This window comes from Stenella coeruleoalba (assembly GCF_951394435.1).
Source record: "Stenella coeruleoalba genome assembly, chromosome: 8".
Taxonomy (NCBI): domain Eukaryota; kingdom Metazoa; phylum Chordata; class Mammalia; order Artiodactyla; family Delphinidae; genus Stenella; species Stenella coeruleoalba.
This window is the reverse complement of record NC_137154.1, coordinates 104,019,769-104,041,103: the sequence shown is the minus strand read 5'-3', so window position 1 is coordinate 104,041,103 and position 21,335 is coordinate 104,019,769. Positions and strand designations below refer to the sequence as shown.

At 42.5% G+C, this 21,335-nt stretch overlaps 1 protein-coding gene and 1 pseudogene across 6 annotated transcripts in view; one reads left to right on the top strand and one right to left on the bottom strand.

Moving 5' to 3' along the window:
* Positions 1–19,113, bottom strand: part of APLP2 (amyloid beta precursor like protein 2) — a 72,548-nt gene extending 53,435 nt beyond the window's left edge. For 2 of the 5 annotated variants that reach the window (XM_079928602.1, XM_079928604.1), the window contains exon 1: positions 18,829–19,102. In XM_079928602.1, coding sequence (XP_079784728.1) covers positions 18,829–18,933 — 105 coding nt within the window. In that variant the 5' untranslated portion in view covers positions 18,934–19,102. Of the gene's footprint in view, positions 1–18,828 lie in introns of all 5 variants that reach the window. The other 3 variants (XM_079928603.1, XM_079928605.1, XM_079928606.1) reach the window with 2 other exon arrangements.
* LOC307190293 (mitochondrial carrier homolog 2-like) lies at positions 1,916–4,480 on the top strand (annotated as a pseudogene). The gene has a single exon. The product of its transcript is annotated as a mitochondrial carrier homolog 2-like (transcript).
* Positions 19,114–21,335: the final 2,222 nt, after the last annotated feature.

Below are 21,335 nucleotides of genomic sequence, written 5' to 3'. Positions count from 1 at the left end.
TACATTAGTGTATATATGTCCATCCCAATCTCCCAATTCATCACACCACCACCACCAGCCCCCCCACCCCGCCAGCTTTCCCCCCTTGGTGTCCATACGCCAAAACGTTTTATCTTCTTGAGCAAAGAACTGTCCCAGGTGCCTTTTAGTCTTCCAGGGAATTGAAATGTTTTCCATTAAGAGAATTTTGTAAAGACTGAAATAAATGGAAATCCAAAGGTGTAATGTCCGGTGAATACGGCAGATGAATCAGAACATCCTAGCCAAGCTGTAATAGTTTTTGCCTGGTCATCAAAGAAACATGCAGTCTTGCGTTATCCTGACGAAAGATTATGTGTTTTCTGTTGACTAATTCCGGATGCTTTTGGTCGAGTGCTACTTTCAGTGGGTCTAATTGGGAGCAGTACTGGTTGGAATGAATCGTTTGGTTTTCCGGAAGGAGCTCATAATAGAGGACTCCCTTCCAATCCCACCACATATACATAACATCACCTTCTTTGGATGAAGACTGGACTTTGGTGTGCTTGGTGGTGGCTCATTTCACTTGCCCCACGATCTCTTCCGTTCTACGTTATTGTACAGTATCACTTTTCATCACCCATCACAGTTTGTTTTAAAAACCGAACATTTTCATTATGTTTAAGTACAGAATCGTATGCGGAAATACTGTCAAGAGGCTTTTTTCTCTCAACTTACGTGGAACCCAAACATCAAAGCGATGCACATAACCAAGCTGGTGCAAATGATTTTCAACGCTCGATTTGGATATTTTGAGTATGTCGGCTATCTCCCGAGTGGTATAACACTGATTGTTCTCAATTAATGTCTCTAGTTGATCGCTATCAACTTCAACTGGTCTACCCGACCGTGGAGCATCGTCCAGCGAGAAATCTCCAGCACGAAACTTCACAAACCACTTTTGACACCTTCCATCAGTCAAAGCACCTTCTCCATACACCGCACAAATCTTTTTGTGCATTTCAGTTGTTTTTACTTTTCTTGAAATAATAAAGCATAATATGCTGAAAATGTTTTTTCTTCCATCTTCTATTAAAATGGCTACACAAAAATTCACAAATTTTGATAATTTTTAAAAAATGCATACTCATGGGCTTCCCTGGTGGCGCAGTGGTTGAGAGCCCACCTGCCGATGCAAGGGACATGGGTTCGTGCCCCGGTCCGGGAGGATCCCACATGCCGAAGAGCGGCTAGGCCCGTGAGCCATGGCCGCTGAGCCTGTGCGTCCGGAGCCTGTGCTCCGCAACGGGAGAGGCCACAACAGTGAGGGGCCCGCGTAGCGCAAAAAAAAAAAAAAAAAGGCATACTCATATGACAGCTGTCACAATACAATCTAACAAAACTGTTTCAAATGAAGTTAAAGACAACTAAGTGCTACTAGAGCCATCTTACGGAAAAAACCAAATGAACTTTTTGGCCAACCCAATATATGCTGCCCTCAGCTGTGTGCTATGTGTTCTGTGCAGTGCCCTGCATACAGTAATTTAATAAATGTCTGCCAATAATGATGACCATGAAGAACTTCAAATGAACCAGTTACCAGGGAAAGTCTTCAACTCTGGAACAAGTTATATCCAAAGGTTCTTTTAAATGTCAATCTGAGATATCCTACAGCTAAAAGGATAAAAAAGAGATATCTACTGCATACTGTTTGCATTAAAGAAAAATTAGAAATGTAAATTATAAACAAATAAATGACAGAATTAGAAGACTCTTATTTTTACATAAAACCCTGAAAAGATGGGCAAGTTCAAAGATATGCACGTTATTTGCGGGGGGTGGCGGGCGGTTCTGTCACTAGAAAGCTAATAATTTATACAAATCTCAACTACTTCCAGTGTTTTAGGAAAAAATTATCCTTAAAAACTTAATTCTAGGCACACTGCGGGCGGGCCAGTGAAGCCAGCGGCCCTGGCACGTGATCCGGGACCAGCTTCGTCACTTGGTGGTTCCATCTGTCTGTCCGTCCATGGGTGCCATCATGGCGGACGCAGCCAGTCAGGTGCTCCTGGGCTCTAGTCTCACCATCCTGTCCCGGCCACTCATGTACATGAAGGTGCTCATCCAGGTGGGATATGAGCCTCTTCCTCCAACAACAGAATGAAATATTTTTGGGGCAGCAATTTTATCAGCTTCCTCATCCTCTCATTATGCTCAGCACATTGCAAGCATCAGTGGGAAGCGTGGGTTGTTCACAGGCTTAACTCCAAGACTGTGTTCAGGGGTCCTTGGAACTGTGGTCCATGGTAAAGTTTTACAGCATTACCAGGAGTGTGACAAGGCTGAGGAGTCAGGATCTGGAAATGTACAGAAAGAAGTTTCTTCTTCCTTTGACTGAGTTATCAAGGAGACAACTCGAGAGGTGACGGCTCATTCTGCTGCTACTCTCATCACACATCCCTTCCACGTGATCACCCTGAGATCTGTGGTACAATCATTGGCAGAGAATCCAAGTACTGTGGATTTTGTGACTTCCTAGCAACTATCTATTGGGAAGAAGCCATCCTAGGATTTTTTGCGGGTCTTTTTCCTCGCCTCCTAGGTGACAGCATTTCTTTGTGGCTCTGTAACTCACTGGCCTACCTCGTCAATACTTATGCACTGGAAGGTGGGGTTTCCACCATGAATGAAATGAAGAGTTATTCCCAAGCTGTCACAGGATTTTTTGCCAGTATGTTGACATATCCCTTTGTGCTTGTCACTAATCTTATGGTTGTCAACAACCGTGGGCTTGCTGGTGGATGCCCTCCCTACTCCCCAGTATATTCTTCTTGGATAGACTGCTGGTGCATGCTACAAAAAGAGGGAAATATGAGCGGAGGAAATAGCTTGCTTTCCCAGAAGGCCCCCTATGAGAAGACTTATTGTTGTGACTTAAGAATGTTAATTTGGGGCTTCCCTGGTGGCGCAGTGGTTGAGAATCCGCCTGCCAATGCAGGGGACACGGGTTCAATCCCTGGTCTGGGAAGATCCCACATGCCGTGGAGCAACTAAGGCGGTACGCCACAACTACTGAACCTGTGCTCTAGAGCCTCTGAGCCACAACTACTGAGCCCGCGTGCCGCAACTACTGAAGCCCGCATGCCTAGAGCCCGTGCTCCACAACGAGAGAAGCCACTGCACTGAGAAGCCCGTGCACAGCAACGAAGAGCAGCCTCCGCTCACCGCAACGAGAGAAAGCCTGCCCTCAGCAAAGAAGACCCAACACTGCCAAAAAATAAATAGATAAAATAAATAATAAAATTAAAAAAAAAAAAAAGAATGTTAATTTGAAGATGTGGGGCAGGGACAGTGACATATCTACAGTCCCAGATGCATAAAATTATGGGAGAGAATGTTGATTTCTATACAGTGTGGTGCGTTTTTTAATAATCATTTAATCTTGGGAAAATGGGGGAAAAACCTTAATTCTATCATTTTATAAATATTCCTTAGTTCTTTCTACATAACTGAGCCCACTGTGTGTTCACCTAAGTTCAAAGACTCTAGATCTAGAAAGCACCAAATAAGCACCAACTCCATCAAACCATGTGCTACTCAACAATAAAATAAGGGCAAAATGCAATAAAATATTCAAATTATGGTTCCAATACTGCTGCAAACATCCAACCACTGGCTGGCAGGCAGCATTCTCATTCAATAACTCAAAATATTTGTGCGTCAGCTTAAGTACTCCAAATTCAGAGTATGAAAGGCAACTAAAAGTGGTGGAAATTGCAATATTTAAAAATGCAGGGAGTTCAAATGCCCCAAACCATGAAGGGTGATTCAATTAAAAGTGACGCTATAAAATATTTTAACGGCTTGGAAAGTTATTCAATATGTCAAAAGGCAGGAAAACAGCTTATAAACATATAAGGGGGAATCCATTCTTTCAAAAAACAAAGATGTCCAGAACACAGACTGGGAAAATTTTTAAGTTACTTACCTGGATGGTAAATTACAGTTAATTTCTTTCTGTTTTGTTTTGTTTGTTTTTTAGCTTTACCTGTGTTTTCTAGATTTTTCACGATGACCATATATTTTTTCCTTAACACAGGATACACGCTAAGAGTCACCATAATAATCATCTGTAAAAAATCAATTTAGAATCTGTCTTTTTTAATGAAAGGCTGTAAGAAGTAGCAAATAGGTTCCTGAGATGATACGCACTCAAGTCATAACGTACAATGACTGTAAATCTAAGTTCCATGACCTGATAGTGGTTTGGTAGTGGAGAAAGATGGAAAAATAACCTCAGAAGAGTTTTCTCTTTACTTTCTGATTACTAAGAATCACGTACTGCAAATTTTTGCCTAAATGTTGACTGTTTGGTAACTTCTCCATAAACCTTTGGTGGCCCCGTGCTGACCTGAGATATCCCTTCTCCAGGCCTCTGACCAGGCCATCTGTTCTACCAGTTAGCACAAACTTGAGAGCCAATTCATCACTTACTGATTGTGACCTAGGTCAAGTTACTTTATCTGTCCACGCCTTGGTTCCTATGTCTGTAAAACAGGGATAACCATAGTATGTGTCTCAGAAGGTAGTTCAAAGGTTTCAGTGAGTACATGTGAAACATTATACATAGTAATTGCACCATAAATATAACTATCACTGTTATTATCACTCCAACCACCACCAGAATCTGCCACTCTATTCCTGCTTGTCTATTCTTCTTCCCCAACTACCTAAAATAAAATAACACAGGTTCTCTCTATAAACTCCCAGTAGATATCTAATTTCAAGGGAATTAATTTCCAGTTATGGTCAACTAGGTAATTCAGACCAACCCTCCTGATGAGGACAGCTAGAAAAGCAACATAAAATATTTTTCAAAAGCACTTAGTTAGAGACTTCCCTAGTGGTCCAGTGGTTAAGACTCTGCGCTCCCAATGCAGGGGGCCTGGGTTTGATCCCTGGTCAGGGAACTAGATCCCACGTGCCGCAAATAAAGATCCCACGTGTCACAATGAAGATCCCACACTCGGCAACAAAGATCCCACGTGCGGCAACTAAGACTCAGCGCAGCCACATAACTAAATACTCTTTAAAAAGCACTTAGTTAAAGGCAGTAGGGACCTAAAAAGACAGGGAAGATTTCCTAGGTCAGTAACCAGAGGAGGATGAAAGTCCAAGGAGATGAATATAGCTCACAGGGCTTTTTTCCTCTGGGGATGATGAAAGATCCTAAAGGGAGTAGCTGAGCAGTGCTTTTAACAGCCTGTAAGGACCAATGGGAAAGGGACTGGAGTCCAGGGGCAGGAGGGAGAGAAGAAAGGAAACATACTTGGAAATACACTAGTGGTTTGGAGTTGATACCCCAAGGCAGGCTGAACCTAGAAGGGTAATCCAGAATTGACAGGACTTCACAGAGACTGCAGCTCAACTTCCAATCCTCTCAATCGGTGAAATGAGAGATCCTGGATCTCTAGTTCATCAAACTCCAGGTAGAAGCAAATCAAACATTCTCTGGAGCATAACATTAGCCTAGGCCTTAAATTAATCTATAAGCATTTGTGTAAATAAAACATATGGCTCACAATCAAAAATAACTTGACAAACAAGGAAACAAAATAAAATGAATAAATAACCAGCAGAAACAGACAACAGGAAAAGATCCACAGGGACCCCAAACATAGGAATTACCAGACAGAGACTCCAAGTATACTTTTCATGTTCAAAGACACAAAAGACAAAAATTGAGAATTTCATCTCTGATCTAGGTACAATTAAAAAAAACTATTTTAAATTATAAAACTGAAAACCATAACAACTAAAATTAAGAACTCAATGGATGGGACTTCATGGTAGACTAGATATAGCTGGAGAAATCATTAGTAAGCCAAAAGATGGGTCAAAAGAAAAGCTATCAAATGAGGCATGGAAAAACACACAGGACAGAGGAACAGTGTCTACGATGTTTGTTTTTGGAGTCCTAGAGAAAAGAGAAATAGGCAGAAGCAATATTTAAATACTTAGATAATGGCTGATAACTGTCTAAAACTGATGAAAGACATCAAACCACAGATTCAAGGAGCTCTACAAGCCGAAGACAGTCAGCCTTCCATATCCTCAGATTGTGTATCCATGCACTGAAACTACTCAGGGGAAAAAAAATTCAGAAAATTCATAATAGCAAAACTCGAATTTGCCACGGGCCAACTATTTACATAGCATTTACATTATATTTACAACTATTTACATAGCATTTACATTATATTTATAACTATTTACATAGCATTTACATTGCATTAGGTATTTTAAGTAATCTAAAGATGATTGCAAGTATACAGGAGGATATTTGACGGTTACATGCAAATACTAGAACCATTTCACATAACAGACTGGAGCATCACAGATTTTGGTATTGGGGGTAGGGGTGTCCTGGAACCAATCCCCCAAGGATGGCAAGGGACTATACATTTTTTAAAAATCCAAACCTAGGTACACAGTAAAATTGCTGAAAATCAGATTCAAAGAGAAAATCTACTAAGTAGTCAGAGATAAGGGACACATTATCTTCAAAGGAACAACAATCTGACAGTTAATTCCAATAAGCTATTGATAATATTGAACACCAAGATATTGACCAGGAATAGAATTAAGAATAAGATCTTTAAAATGATGAAAGAAATTCTATTCCCGATGAACCTATCTTGAAGAAAGACACTAAAACAGGTATTTGGTGAAAGAATATATATCACCAGCCAACCTTAAGAAAATTCTAAAGTGTGTTTTGGAAGACAAAAAATTATCCCAAAATGAAGGTCAGAGATACAAAAGGCAGGAAGAATAACAAAGAGAATATGTAAATCTAAATCAGAGGCTTTCAAACTCACTGCATCTTTGAATCACCGGAGTTTTTTTTTTTTTTTTTTTACATCTTTATTGGAGTATAATTGCTTTACAATGGTGTGTTAGTTTCTGCTTTATAACAAAGTGAATCAGTTATACATATACATACGTTCCCATATCTCCTCCCTCTTGCGTCTCCCTCCCTCCCACCCTCCCTATCCCACCTATCCAGGTAGTCACAAAGCACCGAGCTGATCTCCCTGTGCTATGCGGCTGCTTCCCACTAGCTATCTATTTTATGTTTGGTAGTGTATATATGTCCATGCCACTCTCTCACTTTGTCACATATCCTCCCCATATCCCCCTCCCCATATCCTCAAGTCCATTCTCTAGTAGGTCTGTGTCTTTATTCCCGTCTTACCCCTAGGTTCTTCATGACATTTTTTTCCTTATATTCCATATATATGTGTTAGCATACGGTATTTGTCTTTCTGTTTCTGACTTACTTCACTCTGTATGACAGACTCTAGGTCCATCCACCTCACTACAAATAACTCAATTTCGTTTCTTTTTATGGCTGAGTAATATTCCATTGTATATATGTGCCACATCTTCTTTATCCATTCATCTGTGATGGACACTTAGGTTGCTTCCATCTCCTGGCTATTGTAAATAGAGCTGCAATGAACATTTTGGTACATGACTCTTTTTGAATTATGGTTTTCTCAGGGTATATGCCCAGTAGTGGGATTGCTGGGTCATATGGTAGTTCTATTTTTAGTTTTTTAAGGAACCTCCATACTGTTCTCCATAGTAGCTGTACAAAAATATGGAACGCTTCACGAATTTGCGTGTCATCCTTGCGCAGGGGCCATGCTAATCTTCTCTGTATCGTTCCAATTTTAGTATATGTGCTGCCGAAGCGAGCACCGGAGGAGTTTTTAAGAAACACTAATGCTTGACACCCTCCCTCAAGAGACCCTGATGAAATCTGTCTGAACTGGAGTGCAGACAATCTGTGTTCTGTAAATGTTCCCCCAGATGATACCAGTGTGCCTCCAAAGTTCATGATCACTGATCTAAATTCATTTGACTGTATAAAACATGGCTTGTATAAGGTCTTCTGGGGTTTAAATGAAATTAACATACGTAACAACAATGGCAAAAATGCTGAGAGGGGTTAAGTAGAGTTAAAGTGTTCTAATAACCTTCTACTGAGCAGGAGGAGGGCAAAAATACCAATTAATACCAATTAAGTGAAAGATATTGAAATGTCTAAAGTAACCACTAAAGGGAAAACAAAAGATTATACAAATATGTTCCAAAGTAATAGGAGAGAGAAGTAAAATAATAACCACCTCCAAAGGAGTTAAATAAGGGAATAAACATAGCAACCTAAATGTTCATTGATAAGTGAATGAATAAAAATAAATGGTGTAAACACACACGAATATTATTTAGCTATGAAAAAGGATATCCTACCATTTGCAACAACAACATAATCCCCTTGAGGGGATTACGCTAAGTGAAATAAGTCAGATGGAGGAAGATAAATACTGTATAATCTCACTTATATGTGGACTCTAAAAACACTGAACTTGTAAATATAGAGAAAAGATCACTCATTGTCAGAGGTGGGAGGTGGGGGTTGAGGAGTGGAGGGCAGGCAAAATATGTGAAGATGGTCAAAAGGTACAAACTTCTAGTTATAATATAAATAAGTCCTGGGGATGTAATGTACAGCATGGTGACTATAATTAATAACACTGTATTGTATATTTTAAAGTTGCTAAGGGAGTTAATCTTAAAAGTTCTCGGGCTTCCCTGGTGGCGCAGTGGTTGAGAGTCCGCCTGCCGATGCAGGGGACGCGGGTTTGTGCCCCGGTCCAGGAAGATCCCACATGCCGCAGAGCGGCTGGGCCCGTGAGCCATAGCCACTGAGCCTGCGCATCCAGAGCCTGTGCTCCACAACGGGAGAGGCCACAACAGTGAGAGGCCCGCGTACCGCAAAAAAAAAAAAAGTTCTCATCACACACACAAGAAAATATGTAACTATCTGTGGTGATGGATGTTAACTAGTCTTACTGTGGTGATCATTTCACAACACATACAAATATCAAATCATTATGTTGTGCACCTGAAACTAATATAATGTTGTGTGTCAATTACACTTCAATTTGAAAAAAAAGAAAAAAAAGAAACATAAGAACCAGCAGAGCAAACAAAAAACACTAAATAAGAAGGTAGATGAAAACCCAAATACTTTAGCAATCACATTAAATGTAAATGGACTAAATATTCCAGTAAAAGACAAACACTGTCTCCTAAGTAAACAAAAGAAAAATCAACCATAAACACATCTAAAACACAAAGATGGAAATAGTAGACAAAGTACTGACAAAGGCAAAAACCTTACTGGAGATAACAAGGGAAACTGTAACTCTGAGAAGTCCAATTCTTGAGGAATAGATAGCAATTTTAAATCTGTATGCACCTAATGACAGCCTCAAAATAAGCAAAGCAAAACTTGTCAGAATAACAAGGAGAAAAACAACTTTTCCAAAATCACAGTGGGAGATTTTTAACATACCTTTCTCAATAAAAGAAAAAAAGAAGATGTAAAAAATCTTAAGAATAAAGATCTGAACAACATGAAAACAGCATGATCAGAATACATATAAAACATTGGAAGTAACAACTACAGAATAAACATTTTCTCTATGCACACAACAAAAATTCTATCATAAACTAGGTCATAAAGCAAGTCTCAATAAATTTCAAAAACCTGAAATCATACAGACTAATTCTCTGACCACAATGCAGTTAACTTAGAAATAAACAGCAAAAAGACAACCAGATAATCTCCACATCTTTGGAAATTAAGAAGTGTACTTCTAAATTACCTGGGTAAAAAAATTAAATCACAACGGAAAAATCTATTTTTTTACTTGAATGATAATGCAAATATTATATATCAAAACTTGCATGTCGTTTAATGGTACAAATTTGTAAACAGCAGATAAACTCTGGAGATCTAACATTCAGCACAGTGATTACAATCAACATACTGTTTTATAAACTTCAAAGTTGCTAGAAGACTAGATCTTAATAGCTCTCACCACCAAAAAGAAATTATAATTATGTTTGATAGAGGTATTAGCAGCAATGGTACAATGGTAAACATACTGCAATATAAAAATGCATCAAATCAGAACACTGTACACCGTAAACTTACACAATGTTATATTCAATTATATCTCGTTTTTTTAAAATAAAAGGAAAGAAATAAAACTGTCACAATTCACAGAATATACTCAGAAATTTTCAAAATTACAGATAAATTATTAGAATTAGTACACAAGCTTAGCAAGACCGCTGAATACATGATCAATTTGAAAATATCAACTTCATTTCAACAACCACAACAAAAAGACAACTTTAAGGTGCCATTTACAATAGCATTTAAAAACATCAAATATCTATATAGATAAATCTAACATAAGATGTACAAGATCTCTATGAAAAAAGCTATAAACACTGAGAGTAATTAGAGAGGACCTAAATAAAGGTATATGCCATGTTTCTGGGTTGGAAGACTCAGTATTGGAAAAATGTCTATTTTTCCCAATTCAACTACAGACTCAATGCAATCGAATCTAAATTCCAACAAGTGTTTTTGGCTAAATGTGGCAAATGTAAATGGAAAGAAAAGGGTTAAAGAATAGTCAAGACATTACTGAAGACAACCAAGGCAGAAGGGCTTGCTCTAGTAGTTATAAAACCTTGTTATAGGGACTTCCCTGATGGCACAGTGGTTAAGAATTCGCCTGTCAATTCCAGGACATGGGTTCAAGCCCTGGTCCGGGAAGATTCCACATGCCACGGAGCAACTAACCCCGTGCGCCACAACTACTGAGCCTGCACTCTAGAACCTGAGAGCCACAACTACTGAGCCCGCGCGCCATAACTACTGAAGCCTGTGCTCCTAGAGCCTGTGCTCCACAAGAGAAGCCACCGCAATGAGAAGCCTGTGCACTGCAACAAAGAGTAGCCCCAGCTCGCCACAACTAGAGAAAGCCCGCACACAACAACAAAGACCCAACACAGCCAAAAAATATAAATAAATAAATAAATAAAATTATTTAAAAAACAAAAAAACCTTATTATAAAGTACAGTCATTAAGACAGAGTGGACTTGGTACAGGGATAGAGAAGAGATCAATGGATTAGGAGAGCCCAGAAATAGACTCACCCATACAGAGATATTAATTAACAACAAAGGTGGCATGGGACAACAGAAGGGAAAGGAGACCTTTACAATAAATGGTGCAAGTTGGATAGCCATACGGAAAAAAAAAGAATAATAAAAAGACCAATACTTCATATCTACACAACAATCAGTTCCAGGTAAACTGTAGCTCCAAATGTGACAGGCAAAACAAAAGGCCCCTAGTAGGCAACAGGAGAATAACTATGTCCTCAGGGTGGGGAAAACTTCTCACGTGGGACACAAAAAGCACCTACCATAATTTAAAAAAATAAAACTGACAAATTAGACATTAAACTTAAGAACTTCCTCTAAAGACATCATTAGGAATAGTGTAAAAAGGCAAGCAGCAGAGAGGACAGTATTATCTCAATAGCCTCAAACCAGAAACATTCCAAATGTCCATCAACAGTAGAACAAATTGTGGTTTCTTCATACGTTGGAATACTATACAGCTGTGGAAACAAGCGAACCACAGCTATGCTCATCAATCCAAATGACCCTCAAAAACATGCTCAGTGGAAGAAGCCAGATACTCAATATATACTGAAAGATTCCACTTCTATAAAGCGAGAAAACAGGAAAAACTAAACTACAGTGTTTAGGGATGAACGCTTGGATGGTAAAACTATAAAAAAGAAAAGCAAGACATCATCACCATAGAAGTTGGGATAATAGTTGGGGGAGAGGGAGGGGGACGGGGAAGTGGGGGACGGGAATGTTCTATTTCTTGACCTTGGCAGTGGTCACACGAGTATGTTTTATGAAAATACATTGAGCTGTAACTTTTTTTCCTTTGTGTATTTAAATTTTTAAAAGCTCAAAAAATTCCAGGCTTGCGATGTGGGTGGAGAGGGCTGCAATGCTGCCTTGAGTGCTTGGCACCTTCATGAGCACAGGGCTACCCTTACTTTCAGTTCAAATATCTTAGCATTGTTACCTTCTAAAATCACCCTAATATGCTCAAACAACTAGCACTCTGCACTGACAAATATTTATTACAACTCTAAGAGCCTGGGTAAGTTTCTTTGGAATCCAGAGAGATGAAAGGGGTCTATCTCAACACGAAAACATGAGTGGGAATGCTGAATTCTCAACTCATGGTAAGAGTTACTTCTGGAAAGGAAGGTTAATGGAATGGGGGAAAGTTCAAAGGAGGCCTAACAATGTTTTATTTCTCTACTGATGATGTTTTAGTTTTTTTTTAAAAAAAAAAAAAAAACCAGGCTAAAGCAAATACAGAAAGTGCTAAAATTTAACAAAACTGGGTGGTGGATATGAGTATCTTTTATATATTTACTATACTATGTTGGTCATATTCATAATTAAAGGGTCCTATACTCTTCACACTCTTACTGGCTCATTTCTCCAGGTAAAAATTCTGCTTCAGCCTAGGTAAGTCCTCTATTTAGCCTTCCAGAGCCAATGTATAAAAATCTGACAATGCTTACATTCTTCACCAACACTAAATCCCATGTTTTCTTCTTCTCTAGGCTAATTACCTCCTTTACAAATTTTCACATACTTCTCCATTCCTGCCTTTCTGTTCTGGACGGCAATATCCCTCAAAAGGACGTGCCGAGATCCTGATAATCATCTGAGAGGTTCCTTTGAGGTCTCAATTTCACCGGCAAACCTTTAACTCACAGATCATTTAGGTAAGAATAAATTCATTCTTTTTCTTTCCAGCCAGCTTAGCTATATAACCTCCCAAACAGATAATGACCTGGTAGCAGACGTTGGGTTGCTATCTACCCAACATCCACAGCCCGCTTTTCCAGCAGAACCCAGTGTGCAGTCTAAGCCTATCACAGCACCACCATCCCCTCCCCACCCATGACTGGTGTGGCTGGAAGCACCTGATATAATTCTGTACAGTAAGACTTGAGGGGTCTTGTGCTGATGTGCTCTGAGAAAGCCCCACAATCCCCTGGACGTTATCAAATCAAAGCACGTGCTCTGAAACTGCAACAGCCATTCTGCAGCCACAGGAGGCGTGAGGCTGAGGAAGGCAGAGTAGAAAGGTTGTGCTGAGCTGTTCAATTAACCCACACCACAGGTGCCCCACTCCAAATGCTGATTGACTTTTTTCTGGACCACAATCTTATTCCAGTCATATTGGTTACTGTGCCAGCCTCTGCCTAATAGTTTGTCTATCAACTAGGCCAGTGATCATAAATCTGGTGCCAGTAACCTTTTCTCTTCCAAATAATCCCATACACTGATTTTGGTAAGATTCCCCACAAGTGGTCACCGTTTCTTTCCTTAAAATTTGTTATCAGAATACAAAGATAGGGACTTCCCTCGTGGCGCAGTGGTTAAGAATCCGCCTACCAATGCAGGGGACATGGGTTCCAGCCCTGGTGCGGGAAGATCCCACATGCCGTGGAGCGCCACAACTACTGAGCCTGCGCTCTAGAGCCCGCAAGCCACAACTACTGAGCCCACGTGCCGCAACTACTGAAGCCCGCGTGCCTGGAGCCCATGCTCCGCAACAAGAGAAGCCACCGCAATGAGATGCCCGCGCACCGCAAAGAAGAGTAGCCCCCGCTCGCCGCAACTAGAGGAAGCCCGCGCGCAGCAACAAAGACCCAACGCAGCCAAAAAAAAAAGAGAGAACTTCCATGTTATATTAAAAAGCATTAGACGTTTTTTAAAACCTATGGAAAATGTAAAAAGGCCAAGTCCCCTGTAATTACATCCTTCAAAGATAACCACTGTTAGCAGTTTGCCATATATTGATTCATGATAATATTACAACATCTATGAAATTAGTTCTTTTAAAGAAAATATTCACATCAGGTTTTTTGATAGTGGAGAAAACAGGTAGACCGGAGTAGAAAGAAATCTGCAACCAAAACACCCTGATATAGAAGAAAGAGCGCACGACAGACTCAGAATATGACAGACCAATTTTCACCCTGGCCCTGCTGCACTGCCTTGAACCCTCCGCCTCACCCGACTCCCATTTTAGTTATGGATACGAATACCTACTTCACCAGACTTTTGGGGGCTTACATAAGATAATGTCCCCAAATGAGTTCTGTTGCCTTTTTGTTTACTGGAGTTTGTTTTTCTCTACCTGCACATAAAAATCCCCTGGGGAGCCTGTGACAATGAGAATCCCAGATATCCTCAATGAGAATCTCTGGGCATAGGGCCTGGAAATCACATCACGCAAGTGCACTGCGGAGGAAAAGGCCCCACGCACAGTTGCTTTTATTACTGCACTGTTCAGCATCTAACACAGAACCTGGTAGCAGTGTTCAACAAACACTAGTGGGATGAATAACAAATGAAAAGTTGTATTTTAAAAATAGATTATAGTTATGTTTCAAAAAGTTTCATTAAAAAAAGCCTTATGATGCTTATGTAAGAAAATTTCTCTCAGCAATAAAGTAGTTATTAGTTGTACTTGATACAAAGGACTGGAACTTGTTTCTATTTGAATGCGCCTACATGGTTCACTTTCCATCCTAGGACATAAATCAAGGTACACTATATGAAATTTAATTAAGAGTCAAGGTAATCTAGTTTATCTCACTAAAAAAACAACTCATGAAAATTGGATTATGGGTGATTTTGAATTCTCAAATGGCCTCCCTCCACAGACTTTACAGTTACTGTACAAAAATTTATCCCTACTTTTATCACACAGAAAACTATTTTCTTTCAGTAGTTCATTTTAGAACAATTCAAAATACTAATTGTTAGGTACCAGCTTCAATACGCAATTTATGTGTCACTTTGATAAAAATGTATGTACCTGAGAGCTCTAGGAGGATACACACCACATCAAAACGTTTACAGTGAGATTTCCCTGGACAACACAATCTCAGATTATTTTTCATTTCTTACTGTTCAAATGCATTTTAAATTTTTACAATGAATATGCACTCCCTATATAATTTTTCTTATTTAAAAAAAAATGCAAAAGCCCAAGAATTCAGTAAGAGAAATATAATTAAGGAATCCTGAAAGGTTTTTAAGTTTTGATTTTCCAGAGTTGAAACAATATCAGATAAGTTAAAAATACGATTTTTATATTTGGAAAAAAATTAACCCTTCACATATTATTGCCAAGAATTCTAAAGCTCTTTAACAAACAAACAAACAAAAAACATGTTTTCAAATGCTATGAAGGACATTATTGGTTCAACTGGCAAAATGGAATACAGACAGCAGACTTGATCAAAGTATTGTATCAAAGTTAAATTTCTTTAAGCTGATAACTGTACTAAGCTTATGTAGGACAACTTCCTCGGTTCTTAGGAAATACTCACTGAAGTTTTCAGGGGTAGATGGACATGATGTATGCAACCTGCTCTCAAAACGGTTCAGCAAAAAATACGTAATAACAAAATGAATGAAAAAGCAAATGCTGAATAGGAGAAATGTTAAATTGATGAATCTGGGTAAAGGGTATAAGAGCTGTTTGTACAATTTTTATAATTTTTTGTAAGCTTGAAGTTATTTCTAAATAAAAATTCTAATTGAAAAAAGTAACAGAAAAATATTCAAAATTGTTCTTAAGATCATACTGGACCAACTTTAAGCAAGACTTTATTGGGGGAAAAAATAGCAACGTATTTAAAAATTGTGCTCATAAAAACACTCACGCAGCACCAACCTTAAGCAAGAAATTAAATTAGTATTGTCCAGTAGATATGAGTTACATATGTTGTATTTTCTAGAAGACACATTAAAATTAAAAGAAACAGGTGAAACTAATTTTAATATATTTTACTTAGCCGATGTGTAAAATATTATCATTTCAATACAATCAATATGAAAATTATAAATGAGTTATTTTACAAGTTTTTTCATACTAAGTCTTCAAAATTTGGTGTGCATTTTACACCTACAGTACACCTCAATTCAGATGCTAAATTTTCACAAGAAATACTGGATCTGCATTTAGATTTCATAAAATGTATCAAATAGTTTAAAAAGCAGACTCATACAAAGTTGTTTCAAACACAGATAAATGTTTTCCAATCACCGAATAGAGTATTTGTTTTTAAATATAAATTAGCTAAAATTAAATAAAATGGAAAGTTGATTCCTCAATCACAATAGCCACACTGCAAGTGGCTACACTGTGGGACAGCCCAGCTTTAGAGGATGAAACAAAAGCCTGCGAGAGGAGGGCCTGATTCGCCAAAACTTTGCTCATCACATTTATCAAACGATTTTTACATGGTTATGAGGTTAACAGGCTGATGTTCCTATCAGAGGCATTGGTATCTGTCCAGGTCATAAAGTGACATCCCCTCCACCACCCATCAGAAATATCAGCACAAAGCTTCTTGGTCCTCTGCCTCAGACATCATACATTGAGTTTCCTGAAAATTGACTATCAAAGGGCCCATTTTAAAATGTGATGGAATGAACTGGCTCTCAGAAGCCTCAAGGTCCACTGTACAGAGTGCAGAATTTCAGCACAAATACCATCTGAGAATCCCACATGGGAGCAGGCCCACGACTGAACTTGTCTCAGATTTAACAGAGGAAGTGACCCTGAGTACAGAGACTTTTTTTTCTTTTAAACAGGTGTAAGAGATTAATTCAGTCAACACCAAGCAACACTCAAGACTGGCCAATCAATAATTCTGTGCCAAGCAATTTGATCAGGGATTTGGCTAGAATCCTCTTGGCTCATCTCAATAAGGACCATCCCAAAGCGAATCCTGATTTAGGCCATTCTCATCTACATCAAGGCTTAGGCAGTCCTTTGCCTGAAAGCAAATAAACTAAATCAAATTATATACATATGAAGGAAATGCTGCCTCTTGGACAAAAGGAAAAACCGTTTGAAAGGTAATTTAGCAAGTATGGGCAAAAACACAGTTCCAAAGAAGAGAAGTTTCATAACACAGCATTCAAAAACCATTTTAGGGAAATGTCTAATGCCTACTTTCTGTCTAGCCAGACTTTCCGATTGAACAATGATGTGGGTAATAATCAAATTTAATCCACAACAGCTAATTCTGATATTGTTCATTTCTCTTTCTCTGCAGGCATCAAGTATTAATATTCCATTTAAACCTGAAAGGAAGATGTACTTTAAAATTGATGGACCCTTCTTTGTGAATTCACTAGTGCCTGAAGTTACTCATACCTCTGGGAAGTGAGGTAAAAGTGTGAACAATGGTTTTTGACATCCTGACCTAAGAGTTAAATTCTATGTTCCATACAAAATCTTCTTCCTTCCCCTCCCATCCCAATGATCTAGCTTGCTTCCCTGCGACACCATATTGGGGACCACAGATATAAATCCAACTAACCACTGTGTGGTAACGAAAATAATCCTAATCTAAAAGCATGCGTATTATAAACATTAACTATTTCTACTTAAAACTTCTCCCCCCCCGGCCCCCCAAGAATCAAAGCTTTAAGCAGGATGAATACAAACGTTTTAAGCCGTTCCATCGGAGGTTCGTTCTTGATCAGATTTATTCTAATCGTGGAAATATTTACACGTTCTGCAGAAGAACACGTTCTAACTGTAGGTTTTTATTAGAAACTTCTCAGTCAATGCCTAGGTAATCAAATCCAGTCTCACTTCTCTCTGAAATTAGCCAACCACGCAGAAATCCATTGTAATTTTTAAAATAGCGAAGAGGGGAAATAAACTACACACCCGAAGCATTCCAGTCCGACAGTTCAAGCACTATTTCGAGAAGGCAAGTAAAATTAAAGTCCCACGTCTCCCTCAGGAACAGAAAGGTTTCTGGGAAGCGGCCACGTCCAGGCCACCCTGCAGGACCCACGGACCTCAGCAACCCCGCCTGTCCCCGCGGCCCGACCCCAGCGAATCACCCAGGAGCCCAGGCGCTGGAACATCCTCCCGGCACAGAGATGGCACGGGGTTATCAGGTGCAGAAAAACTACTTACACCAAAAAAGTACGATAAGACAAGAGTTTTTACAACGTTTTCACGGGTACCGCGTCCCTGCTCGCTGAAACCCACCACAAAAGGGAACAACACCAGCAGCAGAGAAGGGTTTCCTCTTGTTTATTGGACTCAGGCAAACGGCTATATTTAACAATTCCTCCCGAAGGCCCGATGCCAGCGCGCAGGATCTGGAGCGGGAGGCACACAGGCAGGAGAGGGCACACCCGCTGCGGGGTGCGGAGCTTCTCCGGTGCAGCCCAAGAGGCGCTCGCCCCGCACCGCGGCACTCCCCCGGCGCCGAGCCGGGACGCCCGCATCCCCGCGGCTCGGCCCACCTCGCCAACAAAGGCCGCATCCGCCGCTCCCCGGTGGGAAGCTCCGGCCCCCCGCGTGGAGCGCGCTGCCCGCCCCAGCCCGGGGCCAGGGTCTGCACAGCCGCCCCCGGAGCGAGCCCAGCCGCACCGGGTCTCGGGCTGCGGGCCGCCCCGGGGCGCACGGCAGAGGCTCGCGTGGTCCCGGGGGAGGGCGGGGTGGGCGTCTGGGCCGCGCGGGGTCCCCAGAGAATGTGGCGCCGCCGCGGGCGGGATGGGGGCTGGGGCGGCCGAGGCTGCCCGCCGCCCCCCGCAACCCCGATGCCTTTCATTTGGCCTCTGCGGCGTCGGAGGCAGCCCGACCTCCTGCGCTAAGCGCTGCGCCAAGCAGGAGCGGGCGGGGGAGGCGCCCCAGACCCGCTGCAGAGCCGGACCACCCCCACCGCCCCCACGCGACGCGCTCCCCACCCGGCCCGAACCCCACGGCCCGCCCGCCAGCAGGCCGCGCTCCCTCGCAGGCGCAGGAAAAAGGGCTCGGGCGCTCGCCCGGTGCCCACCTCAATGTAGCCGGCCAGAGCCGCGGCGGGTGCCGTGAGCCCGAGCAGCAGCAGGACCAGGAGTTTGCCCGTGGCCGCGGCGGCCGCGGTCCCGGTGGCCGCCATCCCTCGCCGGGTCGCTCTAGCGCTCGGCGCTCAAGCTCACACACTCGGACTCGGGAGCTCTCCCCACCGCGACCCAGAAGCATCTGAATCCCGTTCGCCGCCGCCCCGGGGGATTTACACCGACCGGAACTGACTTCACGAAACCACGCCCTCCATGTCCAGCGCCCAATGCCGGCCCGCAGAACCGCCGCAAGACACCGCCCCTTGTTCAGCCCAGATCCAACCAGGGGACGGAAGGGCCCGCACCTCCCGCCGCCGCAGCCGTGCTCCCCCGCCAGGCCCCGCCCCCAGCCGCTGACGCCCCGCCCCCGCCGGGACCCCGAGGCCCAGAGACGCGGGGGTGTACGCGGGGGTGTGCGCAGGGTGGGTGGGGGCCCGCAGCTCGGCCCGGGCGGGGGCGCGCTTCGGCCTCTGGAACCGTGCACGGTTGTCTGCCCGCAATGCGACCGTCTGTTCGCCTGCAGCGGCCTGATACGGACACGCCCCACTCCCCGCCCCTGCGGGGTATTTTCCAGATTCCTCTGGGTACCGCCCTCTTTGGGGTTCTGAAAATGATTTTATTAAAAACAGGATGAATTGTTCCGAGTCCAGCCAGGTTTGCAGAAGGCCCTCCCCCCGGGCAGAGGAAGGACTGCCATGAGGCAGCTTTCCTCTGCTTCGACCCCGCGCAGGGCGCGCCCCTTCCCAGCGCGCTGCCAGCCCGGAGCCTGCTTCGCCCTTTCCTCGCCGCTCCGCCCGGCCGTGTTTCCACGCTTTTGACCTCTGTTTCTTAGGCCTCATCCGTCCTGTTCCTTACCAGTGGCCACTAGAGCCCGGGATAGCTTCCTCCCACTGGAGACCAGTAGTGCAAGGGAAACATTGACCTCAAAGCCCAGGTCCCCTTCCTCGTGTATTTTAGGAAAAGATCATTTTTCTTTTTTTCTCCAGTTTAAGATCACTAGCAAGAGACCTGCTTCTCTCTGCCTTCTTGCTCTGCTGCGTTTCCACTTTCAGTCGGGAAACATTCTGCTGCCCTGGTTCACAGCTGGCACGGCCTCGCCGCGGCTGGGGCGCCTCCGGCTTTGTTTCCTTTCAATAGACTTGAGATTTATGGACCACCCTCTCCATAGTCCTTGCTAGTTTCCAGATGAATAAAGAGCAGGGTCTCTACCCCAGGAAACAGACAGTAAAAACGGAGACACAGCGTCCACGGAGTACACAGAGTGCGGCAACGAGGAGAACGCTGGATTTTCCAGCGCCACTGCGTGATGTGCCCATTCCTGTGGTTGAACAGGCTCTACCCCATTCCCCAGAGGCAGCCCTCACCTTTCCACTGCAGAGCTCTCCCATGCCTGCACTGTCCTCGCTCCAATATTTACCTGCTGAAAACCTTTTCATCTTCCTCTGCTCGGTTGGAGGTAAAATCATCTGCTTCTGAATACCCGGAGCGCTATTCCCCACTCTGGCACTTGCTGCCCTAGTTATTTCCAAAGCTCTCCTGCCACTGACAAGGCATGGGTATGTAATACTGAAGGGCCCCTCACCCCGGACACCCCAACACATGTTTGTGCAGCGTCACTGAAACCAATTCTGCTGGGTTCTGGTCCTAGTTCAGCGGTTGCTGTGGACTGAAGTGTATCCTCTCCAACATTCACATCTGTTGAAGCCCTGACCCCCAATATGATGGTATTTGGAGATGGGGCCTTTGGGAGGTAATTAGGATTAGATGAGGTCATGAGGGTGGGGGCCCTCAAGAGGGGATTAGTGCCCTTATAAGAAGAGACCAGAGAGCTTGTTTCCACCATCCACCCACCCCCATCCACACGAGGACACAGAGAGAAGGCCAGGAAGAGAGCCCTCATCATTGGGAAACCAAGCTGGCCAGCACCGTGCTCCTGGACTTCTCAGCCTCCAGAATTGTCAGAAAGAAAGTCCTGTTGTTTAAACCACCCAGTCTGTGGTATTTCGTTATGGCAGCTGGAGCTGACTGGCGTAGCTGTATAACTATGGGCAAGCCCTTCATCAAGTGGACTATCTTTCCTCCCCTGACAAATGTAAATATTAAAAACCTGTCTTACTTTACCAATTTGTGTGATTCAATGAAAAATGAATGTACAATAGAGAAAAGCATGAAGTGCAATTTTCTGTGAAAATATGCACGAAACAGTACCAAGTGACTGTGAAAGTCCTAATTCTGTTGTGGAGCCTTGGATGTGTCCTACAGACCCTCTGGGACCTGTTTCCTTGCCCACAAAATCAGGGACTCAACTCAGGGATGTCTAAATTTCTATGAATCTAAATGCTAAGAGAAAAGCAAGTGAAATTCCCTAGGTTCAGAGCAGTGCCCCAATATTCATGCTTTTGGGACTGTGTATGCAAGGCTGAACTCTAATATCATGGAATAGGGCAAGGAAATGTAGAAA